At 46.2% G+C, this 17,457-nt stretch overlaps 1 protein-coding gene across 15 annotated transcripts in view; it reads right to left on the bottom strand.

The window, feature by feature from the left end:
* Nucleotides 1-10,020: 10,020 nt before the first annotated feature.
* The window catches only part of MBNL1 (muscleblind like splicing regulator 1), a 104,019-nt gene continuing 96,582 nt past the window's right edge, over nucleotides 10,021-17,457 (bottom strand). For 12 of the 15 annotated variants that reach the window (XM_061452751.1, XM_061452746.1, XM_061452737.1 and 9 more), the window contains 2 exons: nucleotides 14,986-15,060; nucleotides 10,021-13,421 (listed from right to left, as the gene is read on the bottom strand). In XM_061452751.1, coding sequence (XP_061308735.1) covers nucleotides 15,004-15,060 — 57 coding nt within the window. In that variant the 3' untranslated portion in view covers nucleotides 10,021-13,421; nucleotides 14,986-15,003. The other 3 variants (XM_061452752.1, XM_061452741.1, XM_061452743.1) reach the window with 3 other exon arrangements.

Raw genomic sequence — 17,457 nt, forward strand, 5'->3', positions numbered from 1 at the left:
GCAATTGCTGACAAGCAGCAGCAAACCCGGGGTTGAGCTTGGGTGGGGAAAAACCCAGTCGGTGAGCTGGAGCAGCTCATGCCCAGGCTGGAGCTGTACCACAGGGACTGCCCCCATGTTTGAGTTAAAACATCCACTACACAGCAATGAGAGTACATTAGAAAGGCAATAAGAACCTTTCCAGCGCTGTGGGTGGGGGAGCCCCTTCTCCTCCTCTGATAAATGCATCAGCTAGTGTTACGTTACCGCTGTAATTTCTGTATCAGTTTATGTCAAAGACGCTGCAGGAACACAGTCCTCATGGACATCAGGTACCCATTGTGCAGCAGATCGGTTTGAGCTACTCTGGGTGCTGTCCTATCACCGCATAGGGGCGGAGGGTCTGTCCTTGCCTGGGCTGTTCCCAGTCCCCCTGCCACAGCCTGGGCAGAGCAACTGCCCGGGGGCTGAGCTGTCCTTTGGGCTGGCTGGGGTTTTTAATGTTAACTTCCTCATTAAATCAAGCTGCTGTACGCCTCCCCCCCCCCCCCCCCCAGGAATCCTAACTATGACCAGCACGGTGCACCCCCACACACACCCTGTGCCTGCACCAGCCAAGGAAGCTAACCAGCTAGTTGAGAGATAAACTCAGCTCACAGCCACTGTAACCCAGCATGTGTCTGGCGACACTTAAAACAAATCCCCACATGCTTTGCAAACATTTTTCTTTTTAATTCCAGTGCATTCCCATCAGTATAATGTTTTTAATATATTGTATAATCCATGGCAATCCCCTGCCCGCTGCTGAAACCCAGGAATATATGTTCATTTTTTTTATATTTTTCTTTTTTTACCCTATACAAGCAAAAAAACAGAACCCATCTGCAAAAATAGATGCCAACGTGCCACAGTGATGCCCACAGAGGGGCTCAGGAAGACTGGCAGTGCCTGTGGGATGCCACTTTTCCCACTGCAGCTGGAGGACTAGGGGCACGGCCCTGCACACAGGGGGGCTGGGTGTGAGTGGCCCACTGGCTCTATCTCAACATCAGGGATGCATCTAAATTTCTGTTGATGCAGGTTACACACAGATGATAAAAACCCAGCAGCTTCCCTATGGCCACATGTTCAACAGTTTCCACTTCAGCACATGATCCTTGCCCAAAGCAGAGCTGGGGAGCTGCCGGTGGCTCTGCAGCATGGCCCAACCATGCTGGATCAGGTTTGCTATGAAGACATGCTCTCTTACCAAAACCACCTTCCCAGACTTGCTTGCAACCACTGGAACAAGTCTGAGAAGAAAAGAAGTGCATGAAGCCAACATGCCCCAACTGCAGCAAATACAAAGGATAAAATACAAGCTCTAGGATGGTTTTAATGCTCATCTCCTCCTTTTCCTAGAGAGAGAAGGTGCGAACACAGCCATATTTTAGCCATGATTAAGCCAGTCCCACAGACGCAGCAACAATGAGTGACCTGTGAGACAGGGTAGCACACCACCGGGACATGGTGTTCTCCAGGAACAATGACATTAAGTGGGAAGCCACCACGCTACCACGGAGGCTGGAGCCGTGCGGCACAGACGCTCCACGCCTGGTGGGGAGACAGCTGGACCTCCTCCGGAATATTAAAAAAACCCGAGGGGATGACTCAGCCTCCCCCTGGAAATGCAGCAGGAGCAGCAAGCGGAGGAGCAGCACACGGCTCCCTCCAGCCGGCGGCACGCGGGTGGAGATATCCCTATCACACACCTCCAGCCCATTGCAGTGTGTGAGGACCACTGGTCCACAGGGCTTCAAGCAGCGTCCCAAGGGTACTCGTGCCCATGGTGCAGCGATGTGGCTTGGCAAGCAGAGTGCCTTGCCGAAAGGCATTACTGACTTGGCAAGGGATGTTGCTTTCCAGACAAGAAGAGACATGAAGTTGTTGACACATTTCTTCCTGTTTCCATTCAAAACTACATCTCAAGCGGTGCTGTGAGAAAGTCACATGCCGGGTTTAACAGATTTCTTCCCAGAATGAGTCTTCAGCTCAGAAGGGTAGGACATGAGGGATTAAAAAATTAATACGAAATTTTGTTTGCCTAAAAGGGCTGTCACAGCATGCTCAAAATAGGGTGCCAAATTCTTCACTGATTTCTGCCCTGTAGTAGCCTGAACTGATGCCACTTGGAAAGCAAATTACTTCAGTAGCAGTTTTGTTCACATAATTATTAATATCCGCTCTACTGGGAAAGAATCCACAAATAAAGTACAAGAAAGTGTTGCCCATCCTTCACGTGGGTACCTTCAAATTGCAGCATTACAAACTGATACCCAGGGTTGGAAAAAGGGACAGAGGGGTGTGAGGTGGGAGAGGAAGGGGAAAGAAAAGAGTTGGAAGTGTGTCCTTTCTGCTGCCCTGCTGTTTGTCTGTCCATCAGTCAGCAGGCTGGAGGGACACCAACCTGCCCAGCAGAACAGGGTGCAAGTGCTCCCCTCCAGGATTTGGGCTGCAAGGCATAAGGGAAGGGGAGCGCTGCCAGTTACTGAAACAGGGCGAAATGCAAAATGCCAGAAAGTGAATTGGGATACGGCAAGACCTACATTTTAGTGCTGAATATGAAGTGGTGCAGAAGAAGCATGTGAAAAACAGCTTGGTTCTGGCAGTTCCTGATACTGGGTACTGCCTGTGGGACATCACCCTGCACACTGGGGCGTCTCAGGGCATGGGACGAGCCTCATCGTGCCCTGTCCCTGTGGGAGCGTGGCAGCAATTGGCCCTGCAGCAGCCCTCAGCTCATGGGGGGCTCATGGTCCCCAGCTGCAGCATTCACCCTGGGAGTAGTTCAGGGTCTGCAGGAGGGGACCACAGAGGAGCAGGTCACAGCCCTGAGAAGCTCAGCAGGTGGACACATAGCTGCTAGGGTGCCGGGTACAGCCCTGGCTTCCTTCTGGTGAAAAACGGGGGCTTTTGCCAGCATCTGTTGAACAGGGAGAGATGCATGTGTGAACTAGCAGCTCGATTATGTTTTTGCTGTGCTCTAAGGAAAGCAAAGCCTGAATTCCTGAGAAAGAAAACAGATTGGGAAACAGAAGATTGCCCAATTTACCTACCAGTGAGTCAGAAAGCAGCAAATGTGGCGCATTTGTTCTCTTGCAACAAGCCCTCTGTTTGACTGGGGTACCCAAAAGCAACCAGTTAACAACCTTGGGGAGGACCAAACCCTCACTTTGCTGTCAGATTGTGTGCACATCAGGCTCTGAGCTTGGCTGAGCAGTGCCACTACCAAAGGCAAAGATTTCCAAGGGGGTTGAGCTCAGTTTAGCACCCAGTCCTGCTGCAGCACTGGGCAAGTCCTGTCCAGGGACCCGGGGCCAGAGAGCTGTGATGCTGCCCCAGCCAGCAGCATCCTCACCCCATGGTCCCAGAGATGCAGCTTGCCCTAGAGTTGCAAGCGACTGCCAGGGAAGTGGACCACCACAGCTGCCTGCAGTTACAGGGCAGAGGACTGAAACACCACAGCATTTTGCTGGCCAGTTCCAGCAACAATGGTAAACAACAGCCTTAGGCTTACAGTGGTAGTTTTATTACTGTCATTAATATGTTACTGAATACAAGTACGCAGAAGCTTGCCTCCAACAACAGACCACCATCCATGTTTGCCAATGACTAGTTAGATGAGGGTCCTCCAAAGAAAAATAATCCAAGTAAACCTGAACACATAGCAGATTAAAGTTCAATTACTGAGGCAGCACCGGACACAGAAGCTCATTGGATCCAAGACATGAGCAGTCGCTCAGGTGGCAAGCACTTACCACAGCATCTCAGGCAAGTTGGTGTAGCTAAGGCAGATCGGTGCTTGCCCTCATTTTTAGCCATGTTTAAGGCTATTCCTGGACAGTGCTCCTGCTCTGGGAGCTTTCACAGGCCATGGCTGCCCTTGGCCATGCAGCACCCCTTTTCCACACCCTTGGCTGGCACCCCTATCTGTCCCAGCTGCAGCAGCCAGTTGGGGAAAACACCCCTGGGGTATGTTCATATCTGCTTAGCCCCCTTGGCAGCACCCCAGGGAGGACTGGGGCTCCTGCCACCTGATGGCCTGCAAACATAGCTCTTTCTGGTTGAACTTGCCATGGTCTCTCTGGCTCTGGCAGAGGCCGGTGAACTGTACACAAGGTGGTTTTTGAACTGAAAGGGATTTTACAAACAAATTGCAGCTTATAGCAGTGTTATAGCAATGGAAATTGGTAAAAGTCGGTCCCCTGACTGGCTTTCACTGCAAGGTGGCTCGTGCCCAAGGTGTTGCCAGCTTCAACGTACGCAGGGATCTCCTGCCCAACAGACTTTGTGCCACATATAAGACATATAAAGGGTCACAAAGACCAAGGCTTGCACCACACTTTGGAGATGTGTGTCCTCCAAAGAGGATGGAGCTGGTTTAGAGAATGGACATAAAGTCGTTAATACATTGTATCAGGAGAAATTAATACAGCAATGTAAGTGAAGATAGAAAGGAAGGATACCTCCAGAGCAATTTTATAGGGCAAGTTAGATTCTTGTTGATTTCCTCAATCTCTCTTCCTTAAGTTTCTCCTTTTCACTCTGTATCTATGCATCTATTTTAGGATGAAATTCTCAATTCTGCACAGATGTTCAGAACTAGGTTTCATGCAGTAACGATCTTTTCACATCATTTTCCTTTTTGCACTAGAAATTATGAACAGAGGAAGGAGCTGAAGCCAGCAGCAGCTGTCAGAGGCTGGGTTAAATAACACATTGGATGCATTTACCCCCTTTGCTTACAGCTGCCAATGCCACAGGGCCTGTGACCACAGTCACAGACCCCTTCAACATCAGGTGTCAGTGTCCTACACTCCTCCCATCCCAAATCCCATGTTCAGGTAGTGCACTTCAAGCAGGCTGCAATTGCTGGCACTGCAAGGAATGCACCACACTGCACCAGCTGTCATTTGTTCACCAGCTACTCCTCCAGCCTGCCCAGTAGCACACCTAGCCAGACAATAGAGATGGATCCATTTCACACGTGTGTGTACCAGCTACAGTTACGGCATTTTAAATACAGGCATTATTTCACCACCATTTCAGTTTTGCTGCAGGACACATGGTACGGTCACAACAGCCCTGTGAGAAGCAGTGACTGGCCCCTGCGCACTGCAGCAGAGGTGCACAAGGCCAGTGGTGCCAAGCACGCAGCAAATGGGGACCCGGCAGGGATGGGTGGCTGTTCATCACCTCCTGCCCAGGCTCCCGGCACTGCCAGAGCTCACACCTATTCCCACCCCAGCTGCTGCTTGCACTGGACTTGAGGACCAGCTCGCCTCTCACTTAAGTGCCCCAGAGCGTCACTGTAATCATCCAAACCCAGAGCTCAGGCCCAGCTCCCGCCTGCCACAGGCAATGATGCTGCACAGGGAGGGCAGCAGGGGCCGCTGCACCGCCGGGCACTCAGGGTGACCTGCACCAGCGAAACATGTAAGCCCTCAGCCCCAGGCTGGCTGGCACACAGTCCACACAGGCTGTTGCCACACTGTGGCTGGCGGCAGAAATACCCCATGAAATGAGATGCAGCGCTTGCTACAGAGCTCTCAGTGTCTGATGCTGGTTGTTACCCACCATTAATGAGTGCGCAGTAACCCAGCACTTGGTGTTGAGCCAGGCTCTTCTTCATGCTTCGTGTTCAGGATTTCAGCACGCCCCACACTTCCACCGCAGCAGGTCCCACACACATGTGTCCAGGGAGCACCCACAGCCAGCAGCACCCAGGCTGGAACACTGCACCAGCCCCCCAAGTCACCCAGCGTTAAACGTGCCTCTGCTGAAACAGTGGGAGAGCACAGGAGCAGCTCTGTCATGGGGCAGCAGTCAAGTGCACAGACAACAAGCGCAAGCAACGCTGCTCCTGGCTGCACAGCAAGGGATAGGTGCAGGAAGAGGGAGAAGAGAAGCCACCTGGGCTCTGTGCCCTGGTGCTTCTCAGCAGCACGACCCCAGGCAGGTCCACCTGGATTTGCCAAACACACACACAAACACCAAGATGGACTCCACACTCAAGCGAGTGCTGGGAGCAGCTTTTCTTCTGTGTGCTGATGGCAGGACATGGTCCCTGCCCTGCACTAAGCCTGCTATCAGCAGGACACAGGACTCTGTTTTTAGCCTTACCAAGACAAACAGCTCAGCTGAGACTTGCCCACTCAGTGGAGGCTTCTTACCACAGGAGTTCCGCCTGTGACACTGTGCCCTACTAATGCTAACAGTAAGATACACAGCTCATTTTGTATAAAGTGTTGTTTTGTGGTTTAGGCCACCTAAAAGCCAGCCATACTTGAGAGGAAGGTGGAAAGCAGCAGCTCCACTGCTGACCTTTTCCTGAACCATAGGTATGCACTGAGAAGAGAAAAAACGAGGTATGGGTGGAAAAGGCAGTTAGTAACACTGCTTCATGGAAGGGTTTCTTGTTTTCCCCAAACAGCATTTCACAACATCCCTGCAGAGCGCCACGGTCAGGAGGCAGCCGTAGCTGCTCCAGCCGAGCTGCAAAGCTGCTCCTGGGGCTGTGTGCCCAGCCCTACGCAGCACACTGTGCTCCCGGTGCGAGTACAGCCCCAGATACCATGTGCTCCGTATACAGCCCAGGCTGGATAACCAGCACATCCAGGCAAGCAAAGCATCAAAGGAAGAGCAGAGAAAAAACATTTCCCTTACGACTGAATGTTTTCTCCAGTGCAGACATTGCTTTTCAGCACAAGCATCCCACCTCTTTCCTGGCCTAGCCCGTCTGGGCATCTCTCCAGCACCCCACAGCTCGGGCACCTTCTCTCAGCCCTGTGGTTTCATTCCTGTTCCCACAGCAAGGAGGACAGGCTGGGCTCACTCTCCCAGACCCTCAGATACATCCCCAGTCCTCAGAGAGTGCTGCAAGTGCCTCCCACCACTGCACTGCCTTGTGGCCTGGGGCACATGAAAACAGTCAAAGTGACTTTGCTCTCTCTGCTCCAGAGCCAAGGGTCCGCACTGTGCCCACAGCACCCCCATCCCATCCCTCACAGGCTGGGTGCTGCAAGGGAGGGACCCCCTCCTGTCACACTGAACATGCTGTGCCACGTGCTGCTTGCCCTCAGAAGAGCATAACCAGTCTTACCCCGTAATTGTCACTCTCCTCTTGCCACTATTTAACTGCTGGTTTCCCTGCTGGTGCCAGGTAATTGCCAATATATGCCGCAACAAGCTTGCTAAATTCCTGCGATGGGGAAAAGACTCCAAATTGCCTATTCTTAGGTACATAGTACAGGTGTGTGATGAATGCTGTTTGGCCATACCCTCCCTGGGGTTTTGGGTGCTCAGGAGTAACTGCCGTTCATTTCTAGTGCATTCCTGAAATACCACTGTGGCTCATTTCCTCCTGTGGTTTATTAGCACAGGGATAATACTCCTAACATCTTCACCAACTCCCATGAAAGATACAGCACATCAACTTCTTACCCACTCTTGGTTTGCTCCTTGAGTCTATATAACAAGCTGCAGGCAGCTGCAAACACCACAGGCACTTGGGCTTCCTCCAGCACAGTTCTATCAGCAGACTGAGTTATTGCAAAGCACCACTAGACACTGTCACTGTCACCAGCCATCTCATCCCATCCCATCCCATCCCATCCCATCCCATCCCATCCCACCCCTCCACAGGGCTTTCAGCACCACCAGCAGCAATGAGAAATCCCAGCTAAAGCAGCTGCATACAAGCTGTTTTGGAGGACTTCAGCTGTGCCTTTTCAAAACCAGGCAGCTCTGCACAGCAATAAGCTGGAAAGCACTTTGAGAGAGGCGTATCCATGCCACAGGCAGCTCACCCCATGGAAGGGGCCCACCAGTTCTGGCAGGTCAGCTGCAAGAGGCTCATCCTTTCGTCACTCCTTAAAAGCAGCATCAAGGACCCCTTACCACCTGCTACTTTGATCACTAACTCTCAGAGCCCAGGCAGAACCACAAACCTGAGGGGATCCCCATGGCACTGCAGCCCCATTGCCATTAGCCAGAAACCAGATGCATTGAGCTGTACCTTGGCAAGACCGACCTGGCGATGAGACCCCAGCCAGTGCTGCACAAGCATCAAGCAAAGCCTTCCCTGGTGCTGGCGCCCTCCCAGTGCTGTGGTGGAGCCCTGTCCTGGAGGATCTCCCCCCAGCAGACCCCAACACTACACCCACCTGGCAGCAATCAGGTCCTACCTGCACACCCTGAGGCTCCCAGCTCTGTCCTGCAGCCACCTCCCAAGTCAAGCTATGCCCTGCTGCCTCCAGCCCTTTATCCCAGCGGAGCCCCACCACACCCACGAACACATAGCACCGCTGGAGGCATGTGTGTGATTCTCCAAGCCTGCTCTCCCTGTGGCACGGGGCCGGAGGAGCTGATGCTGGGATGGGTTGCTGCATCCCACAGCACGGTGCTGCTCTCCCCAACCCTACATGTGCTGTGTGTCTCTGGTGCTGCCAGAGGGCAGAGCCGTACCTGACCCAGCACCTCACCCCAGCACTGAGGCAGCGCTGGCAGCCAGTCTGAGGCACTGAGGCACACAGCATGAGGCCACTGCCAGGAGCACAGTGGTGTGATCAGCTCTGTTTGGGCAGGATATAGGCTGTTTTTTATTACAACTCATACCCGGATGCAAAAGACCTTCGGAATTACTCTGTTTCCTTCTTCCTGGCACCATTCCCTGCTTTCACTAGAGATCATACAAAGGCCATTCAAACTCCTTTTCAGGCTTCTGCTCCTCCTTCCCCAAAGGCTGAGAATCCCTCAGTCATTTCAGACAGCATCTCAGCTGCAGATACCCAGGGATCCCTTTGGACAAAATTCTTATATTTCGCTTTTAATAACTGCTACAGCTGCTGTTGTTGCTTCCATGGTTGTTACCACCCCAGCTCTGGCCAGCGACATGCCACTGCTCTGGGCTTCCTGGTCTGCAGGTGCTGATGCTGCTTTGGCAGGGGCTCCTTCTCATGATTCTCTTCAGCAGCTGAGTGGTTTGATTTTTCTTGGCTCTCCTGTGTGAGCCCTGCTATGGGCAGAGCTGCTGCTTGGTACTTGCTTACCAGCCTGAGCCCCCAGCACAGCCCAGTGCGATGGGACAAACCTGGCCGGGCTGTGGCAGAGAGTCCTGCATGACCCCAAGCTCTGTGGGGCCAGTGGCCCAGGGTCCACACCACTGAGTTGCATCCTGCCCAACTGACCAACAGCAGCTGCCAGATCAACAGCAAGAACCTCCGTGGTTGCCTTCATCAGATAGAGAGAATCAAGTCACGTTATTTTTGCTAATTTAGAGTGCTGGCGCTGCTTGACACAGTATTTTTCACTTGGCAGCTAAATGCAATGATAGATTTAACTGCTGGGGTCACTGCAAGCATGAATGCAAACACAGTACCAATAAGCCAGGGGCTCTGCTGACAGGAATGAGGTGTCTGGGTGTGCTGAGCTGAGAAGTGGACAAAACCAGCCTGAATTCTGAGGTCTCTCAGGCTGTGCCGATGAGCACAGGAGACACCTGCAATCCTCTTGGAAACCAACTGTTCTAACAGTTTCATTTTCCAAATTAAGCCTGTGATATTTTTGGTCAATAATTTTGATTACCAGTGATCGGTGGGACGCTGATCAGGGAAGAGTAAAATGTGGAAATGGGGCTCCCTCTAATGCCATTCACTGCCTTGCTGCAGGTACCAAAACTGGGGGCAGCTGCTGAGGGCCCATCTCCTTTACCTGCATCTTGAAAGTACTGCCACAAGAGGGTAATAAAAGCTCAATCTAGATCTATGGTATCCTGGTACTCTGTATTTATCTTCTGGATTTAACAATAACTTCACACTTCCTTAGTATTCTTCATAGATCTACTGTATCTTTAACATAGGATGCGCTGTAAAAAAAACCCAATACCAGCATCTTTTTCCTCCAAATAAATGATATCCCTTCAGTCGAACAAATGCACAGATAAAACTGAAAATGTGTGCAAAGGAAGCAGTGTAATTTTTAGCCTGATATAGAAAAATGTAATTAAGAAAGAGACCTTTTATTAGGGCAATTTCACTTTATTTTTTTTCCATACAGCAAGGTCATCTATAGCAGTAATAATAAAATAAGCATAAAAACAAATTGCAGCCCAGGACAGAGTACATAATTTGGAGCAACTACAAGCAAAAAGTAAGTCTGTGATTACATAATAGTAAAACCAAGCACATCTGTCCTTTCAGCAGATGAAAGTTGCGGGGTTGCAAGTAAGTGCAACTTCACCAATTATTCAGTGTGAGTACTGGAGAGATCAGGTATGGCAATGGCCCAATCGCTTTGTCTTTCCAGCTTTGGCATTCGTGTAATGACAAGGTTTCTTGAATGCTTTCCATTAAAATGGTACAATTTCCCAGGGTTTTTTTTCACCTGCTAAAAGAACAGGACCACTACAGCAATAAAAATAATCACATAACAACTACAGCTACGGTGTGCTGTTTGGTTTGCCTGTTCATGATTCAACTCTTTTGTGAAAGTCAGTATTTGTTTTTAAGAATTTTTTTTGTGAACAATAAACCACTGAAATTGTCAGAAACTGGTCTGAATAGCATATATCTTTAATATACTTTTTGATACTTTAAACATGCAGTAGTTTTTGAATAATGTACGGAATATTTGATCCATGATTTCACCTTGATGGTTTGAAGTACCTGCTTTTTTTTCTTTTTTTTTTTTTTCTTTTTTGCTTTTTTTTTTTTTCTGAATGGTTTTCAGGCAGATTTGAACCAGTGGAGCTTTTGTCAGTCATGAGGTCTTGGAAGGATGGCGTATCTTTCCAGCTGAAAAAATCCTGGCAAACTACAAGCTGTCCACATAAAGCAAAGCAACTTTTTTGAAGGGGTATGGAGTGCTAACTCTGTGCCACTTTTGCAAGCAATTTTGTTCAGCCTGTCATTTTATTAGCCTTAACAAAACTCCTTGTAATTATAGACATTTTTATTCAAAATAAGATCTTACTATTATACAGGTTTCTCTCTTTTTTGACTATATACAGAAGTGCAAAAAGTCAACCTTCTCTCTATACGTTCCCACATGCTAAACTGCAGCATAATCAACCCTCAAGAGTTTGCACACACACACGATAATTCTTGTTACGTAAACTTTGAGTATTTGGATTATCAACAAAAAGTCCCTTGATCTATTGATTATGCAGCTTATTTATAACAAGGCCTGATATTCAGGGATTTCAAAAAATATTTAAACAATATTTTAACATTTGAAATGGATACAGTAGAAAATAAATTTTATTCTAATATCTAGGAACTAGATTTTCTCATAATAACTAATTACAAACAAAATAAATCATCAAAATATTACTCAATTGTCTGCCAGGATTGTTGCCATAGCAACAACTTAACTTCTTACTTAGCAATGATTATATAATTATAAGATATCCATATAAAAGATCTTTGTTCTTTTAATGAAAACTAGACAAGAACTAACAATGACTGACATTCTTACATTGTAATATTAAATCAGTAAAATATAAATCATTTAGTTAACAAATACGAATACTCATATGACACTACATGTAAATTCAAAACTGAGTATGTTATGAAGAAAACTACCTTTTTTTTTTGTATTTTGAAAAAGTCATCAGTAAACTCTAATAAAACAAAATTCTATAAACTGAAATGGTATTCAACTGGTAATAGAAAATGAAAACAATCTAATAAATGTAAGAAATAAAACCTACACTTTTAACAAGAAAAAAAAAAGTAATATTCTATAATGTTAAGTAACTACAATAACATGTGAAGTCACCTATACTTTCTTAACACGATTGAAATTACATTGGTATGGGTTTTAACCCGTAATGTAATAATCTAAGGCTTTAATAGATGTACAGTACAATCAGTAAAATCAACACATCATTCTTATACTATAAAGCATCTCTCTCAAGCATAAAAACTTGCAGTAAACTTGGAAGTATGGAGAGTTCTACAACTGAACTCACGCTTCTTCCACTCCACGCTACGCTACCAGTGACCTGGCCCCCACTTCAGCACTTTGCTGAACAGAGCAAAAATATCCTTTACTAGCTGCAACATCCAAACCACAAAAAGGAATTCCTTTGGATGAATCCGTTCTTAAAACTTGAATGCACATCTATTTTTTTTTTTGTTTTTATTTTGTAAAGGCTTTCTAAGGCTATAAGCAGTTAATCTGAACAAAAAAAATCACATATAAAACTCACCCAAGTATTTAACCCACCCAATTTCTACACTAATTAACATCTCCATTTTTTCATATTTTGGTTTGTCATGCATCTGATGTCAGTGCTTTTTGTGTCTTTGTTTAGAGTCACCATGTAGAGCGTGACTTTGATGAAGTAAAAGTGAAACCCATCTCTGCAAAACATTTATAGTCCTTTTGACTTTTGACAGAGGCTATAAATAGAAGCAAAAGAAGTTCCTCAAACATTTGTTACTGTGTCTCAGAAATGGCTTTTCCCTTTCGTATATCATGTTATACAGTAAAATATGCATAAATATTACACTACAATGCCTTAAAAGAGTTAATATATATGTCCAGTATGGGTTAATTTGTACGGCTAGAGTATCTTTCTTGTGCTGTCTACTGTTACGGTAAGGAATAGTTGGCCATTTCTGAGACAGCTTTGGTTTGAACAGAATGGTGCCCTTTGACCGATTAGTACTAACAAAGTAAGTGAAAATGTGGTTCTGAAAATAACACTGCAGAAATAATACTCTAATCGGATGTACAGTCTATGGCACTTCATGAGAATCCTTAACAACGTGGTACTTAAAGCCATTGATGTGCTTTAAAATATACACAGTTGTGGTTTTGCTTGGCACATTCATCTCTGTCAGATACCTCTCTTACCACTTCTTACAATCTATTACATTAAAAATATTACTCTTAAACAAAAATTACTGTGCATGCACGCTCTCGTCTATAATGGCAATTTTAAATACAAGGTGCACCTTTGTTATTTGTAAACCTTGAAAGAAATAAACTTACTTTAAAAAATTATATCTTGGTCTACAGACGTACCAATACATAATAGATTCATGTTTACATCATCGTCTGTCTTTTCAAGGTGACATACATGGTTATGTAGGAAATAGACTACATATGCATATTCAAACACATATGCATACTTCTGTTCTAGAAAAGATAGACAATGTTGTAGGTTTTAGACAATAAGATCACCTCAGCACAAATACCAATTCAATGTACAAAGTATATAGGCAACAGTGTGCAGTGGATTTCCAAGTTCTTGTTTCATCTCGTTAACATGCAATGTGTGGATGTCTTACTGCTGAGGGCGTTTCCGCGTGTTGCTTGACAGTATATACATTATGGCTAATGAGCTTGTCCTCTTCCCCACCCAAACACACTGTCCTTTTCTCTTTAGTTATGATCTAGAAATAAAAGAAGATAGAGCATTTTCAACACAGTCATAACTTTTTGTTAGCACCATATCAGCCCCAACTTTACACGTGCAGCAAGGAAATATGCCACCCAGCATGAGGAAGCTTGCACATGCCCCTTGTGGGATGTCCCTCTCTTTAGTAGGTGTTCTTGCAGCACAGCTTCCCATCACACCTGAATTCTGCAGGGGTAAAAGTGCACAAGATGCTGGCCTCTTGCTGTTCTCAAGCCCCAGCTGTGGAATCAGAACTTGGGGACGGCTTCCCGGCCCCACAGCCCAGACCCTGGGAGGCAGCTCACCATCCAGCACTGCGTCAACGCTGCCAGCTGCCCCAGGCCCTCTCTCTTCCCTCTGCTGCTGCTGCCCCTGTAAAGCCAATATTTGAGAGGCACCTAAATACCCTCAGGAATCTGGGCTCTGTGTTCCCAAGGTAATTTTTCACACCTAACTGCACTAGTGTAGAGCTTTCTCTAGTCTCTGTTGCCTATCGCATGAGGGATGCCTCTAAAGAGTGGTCTCTACAATGGGCACACCCCCAGTCCCAGCTGACTGCAGGGGGAAGCTTGGTAGCACATTTACGCTGCAGATAAGTGGCATCCCACCTGAGTCACTCAAGCAGTTTAACAAGGGCTTTGTTCACCTGAAAGAATATCTATTATTATAAACCCACTGTGGCAAATCAGTTAATCCTCACCCTACATAATAAATCCGTTATTGCTGAGCCATTCAATAAAAACTGCAGCAGAAATGGAGTGCAAGGGAGAGAAAGGCAGTACAAATGACAAGCTATCCTCGGGGAGCTGATGTGCTGCAGGTGGTCTTAATGACAACAGGCAATTTAGTAACAGACTGGAATCTACAGTTTACTCACAAGAAGATACAGGGGAGAAAAAAGTCTCTCAAGCTTAGGCACACAAACCTAGATTTCAAGCCATTCAGAATGAAGATTGCAGTATACAAAGCTGACCTAGACTATCTCCAATTGCCATTCACACTGACATAATGCAGGTGTGAGCTGCACCTGTGCTGTGGGACCTCTCTTCACCATACCACCCATGCCAGGAAAATACTGTACATAACATATTGTTGTCACCTGACAACCTGCACTTGTGAGAAATCAGGTGTCAGCTAGACAGACAGCTACACCTGTGTTTGCAGAGATGCTGGCTTTCCAAATCTGGAGATTTAAAATTTGTTCTTTCTAAAGACAGCTTAACATATCCACCTCCCCCCAAGACCTGGCCCTTGGCTCACATTAGGGCTGGAGCCATCATCCTTCATAAACAAAATGTCAACCTCTAATTTTAGACTCTGATTTTGCTCCATGTACAAACTAGTACTGACATTTGGTCCAATGCACTAGCTAATGTGGTCACTGCTAACTATGGGCTCACTATTCAGAGAAGAATGGCATGCCAGTGGAGTTCAGAGACTCCTTCCCATATCTTACTAGTTTTCTTAGAAAGAAAATAAAACATCCTGTCCCTGAAAAAGACAAATTATGCACACATGAAAATAAGATAAATGCAAGAAAAAACACTTTGGGAACTTACTGTTTGATGACAAAATGTCTACATCTGTGTAACATACTTGTGGCTAGTCAGATGTTCGGCAGATATTATGGGTATCTATAGGTAAAAAATTTAAACAGTGAATAACATGTGCAATGAGCCAACCCAGAGACACAGCATTTTGCTATAGAATGTAAGTTTGGAAAAGTGAGGATTGGCCATGAGTTGGCAGATTTTATATTTCAACTAGAAGTTAAAGTCAACTGAAGTGCTACGATAGCAACTTAAAACTGGAAAACATAGTGTTAAGTACTAATTGACAAATATAAGTATTATTGGTTGTTTAGAAAACAAGAGAAGTTAAAATCTACAAAAGTCATGCAGCGCAGTAATTGAAAATAGCCCTTTTTGTTGGCCTACACAAAATTCTGTGCTTTCAGTGTATCATTTAAAATGACAAATTCTCCAGTGGCCTTGTTTCAGTCTGATTTTGTGAAGTGTTCACTGCTTTCAGTGTCTTGGTTGTTGAATGCCAAACCTAAGATGCCCTGAGCTTGATTGTCACGGCTGGTGAAAATCTGCTGTCAAGAAAAGCTGCCCACTGCCACCATGGGCATCACGTTGGGTCAGCTGAAAAGCTGAGACTCCCCAAAGCAGTGAAACAATTCTCAAAATGTTCGTCTGCATAAGCAAGAGTTCAGGACGTGGCTCTCCTGAAGTGCCCCCTCAACTCAGTTTCCCATTAAAAAAGTATTAAAATCAGAGTAGATTACCAGCAGTACAAACTTCTGTTCTACACAGGAGCCTTATGTCCCATCTGTGCAGCCCCATGGTGGGAGTCAAGAGCAAGCCCTTGGGGCCAGGTCCTTGAGAAGGGCCAGCACTAAGATGTGCAGGTGCTGGAGGAACCATGAGGAACCCTGTAGTACAGACAGGACCACATCTGGCTGAAGGGAGCAATAGATGCACCCATGCACAGGGAAACATGTTGGGGCATTGGCACAAAATTGATTTGTACAATCACAAATGGCTGTTGCACTTGAAAAGACTTTCCTGATGGATACTGAGGGAGACCTGTTAATCTGCACGAGAAAGTGAATGGGGAGGTTTCTTCTTAACTAATTTACAGGTCTTGGTGTTGGTTTTTCCACCCCTTGTGCCCTCTCCTCCCCTAGCAGCTCCACACAACTCTACAACATTGCCACCTCAAACAGAAATGTGCTTCAAACATAATGAAGCTTCTCATACCATTTTTTTCTACTGCTGCAGGACAGGCTCTTGCACCCAACTGTGTAGAAGCATCAGGGATAGGGCTGCTGAAACATACCAAGGACCTTCAACACCAGTCAATGAAGATGAAGGGCCAGATCTTAAGACTTTTGGCATGCATGCACATTGCATCGTGTGGCATTAAATAACTTCAGCATTGCTCACAGAGTATATACATATATTTGTTATATATGTATATATTGAGGTTTGGCTGCAGTACTGTACTAAGTATGTTATGAGGCTCCAGGGAGGATATGCATGAAATGATCTGATTTCACAACAGAAAGTTGCCCTGTAATTTATTTGGGAAAATGCATGGCTATTTAGACAGAGATGATTAGAAAAATAATGATGTTTTCCTGTGTCTTGGCTTGTTCTTACAACTCCCTGGACTTACAAAAGATACAGAGACACACTTAAATTAACTGTATGGCTTAATAAACTACTGAGAGATCAGTAAGCAGACAGGTTACCAAAGAATGTACAGCTGGGCATTGTACAAACTGGGAGTGCTCAACAGGCAAAGGTGGAGAGGCTTGAAGCCAAAGATTCTGGGCTTAATCCTGTGAGAGCCTGCAGCATGCAGCACCCTCAGCGGCAGCGCAGCGCTCGGTGTGCTGCAGTTAGGCCAGGGCTGCTGGTGTTATCTACTCCAAGCACAGAGGGGCATGTGCACATGCACTGCTGCCCAATGTCCAGCTGTGATGCACACCCAACAGCATCCCCATAGGATTTGGAATTGTTTAAGGAGTTAGCGCTAATGACTTTGGAAGCTGAATATGTCAAGTAAGCCTGCCTTAAAAACTGACATTTATCTCCAGAATTACACATACAGAAACATGCCTTCAAAATGCTGAAGAAAACATTTAGTTCCCTTTTCTAAAAGTGATTTCCACTGAGTAGAGTAATACCTATATATTAGACCAGAACTGATGGCTTCACAATATCAGCAATTCTAATTCCCTAGTAAATCTAAAAAAAAAAAAAAATGATTTGTTTTTGTAAGAGAAACTAGAGGGTCTTTAAAAAGCTTTTAGTGTTGCAGTTTCAGCCAGATGTACTACAGAAATCTGCATTTTTGACAACCCAGCCAGAGAAAAACAACAGGCCACATTCTGTTCCCAGGCGCAGCTCCAGATGGTGCATGTGGGGACTGCAGCTCCTCTGGCCCTGCAGCTCATCTTTGGAGCAACTCTTCTGGCTTTTCTGGGAGGACTTTTAATCACTTATTTAATAAAACCTTAT

The sequence above is a fragment of the Pezoporus flaviventris genome, unplaced genomic scaffold, assembly GCF_033815535.1.
Source record: "Pezoporus flaviventris isolate CSIRO_AGI_PZ_B2104156 unplaced genomic scaffold, CSIRO_AGI_Pfla_v1 ptg000013l, whole genome shotgun sequence".
In the NCBI taxonomy this organism is placed as follows: Eukaryota; Metazoa; Chordata; class Aves; order Psittaciformes; family Psittacidae; genus Pezoporus; species Pezoporus flaviventris.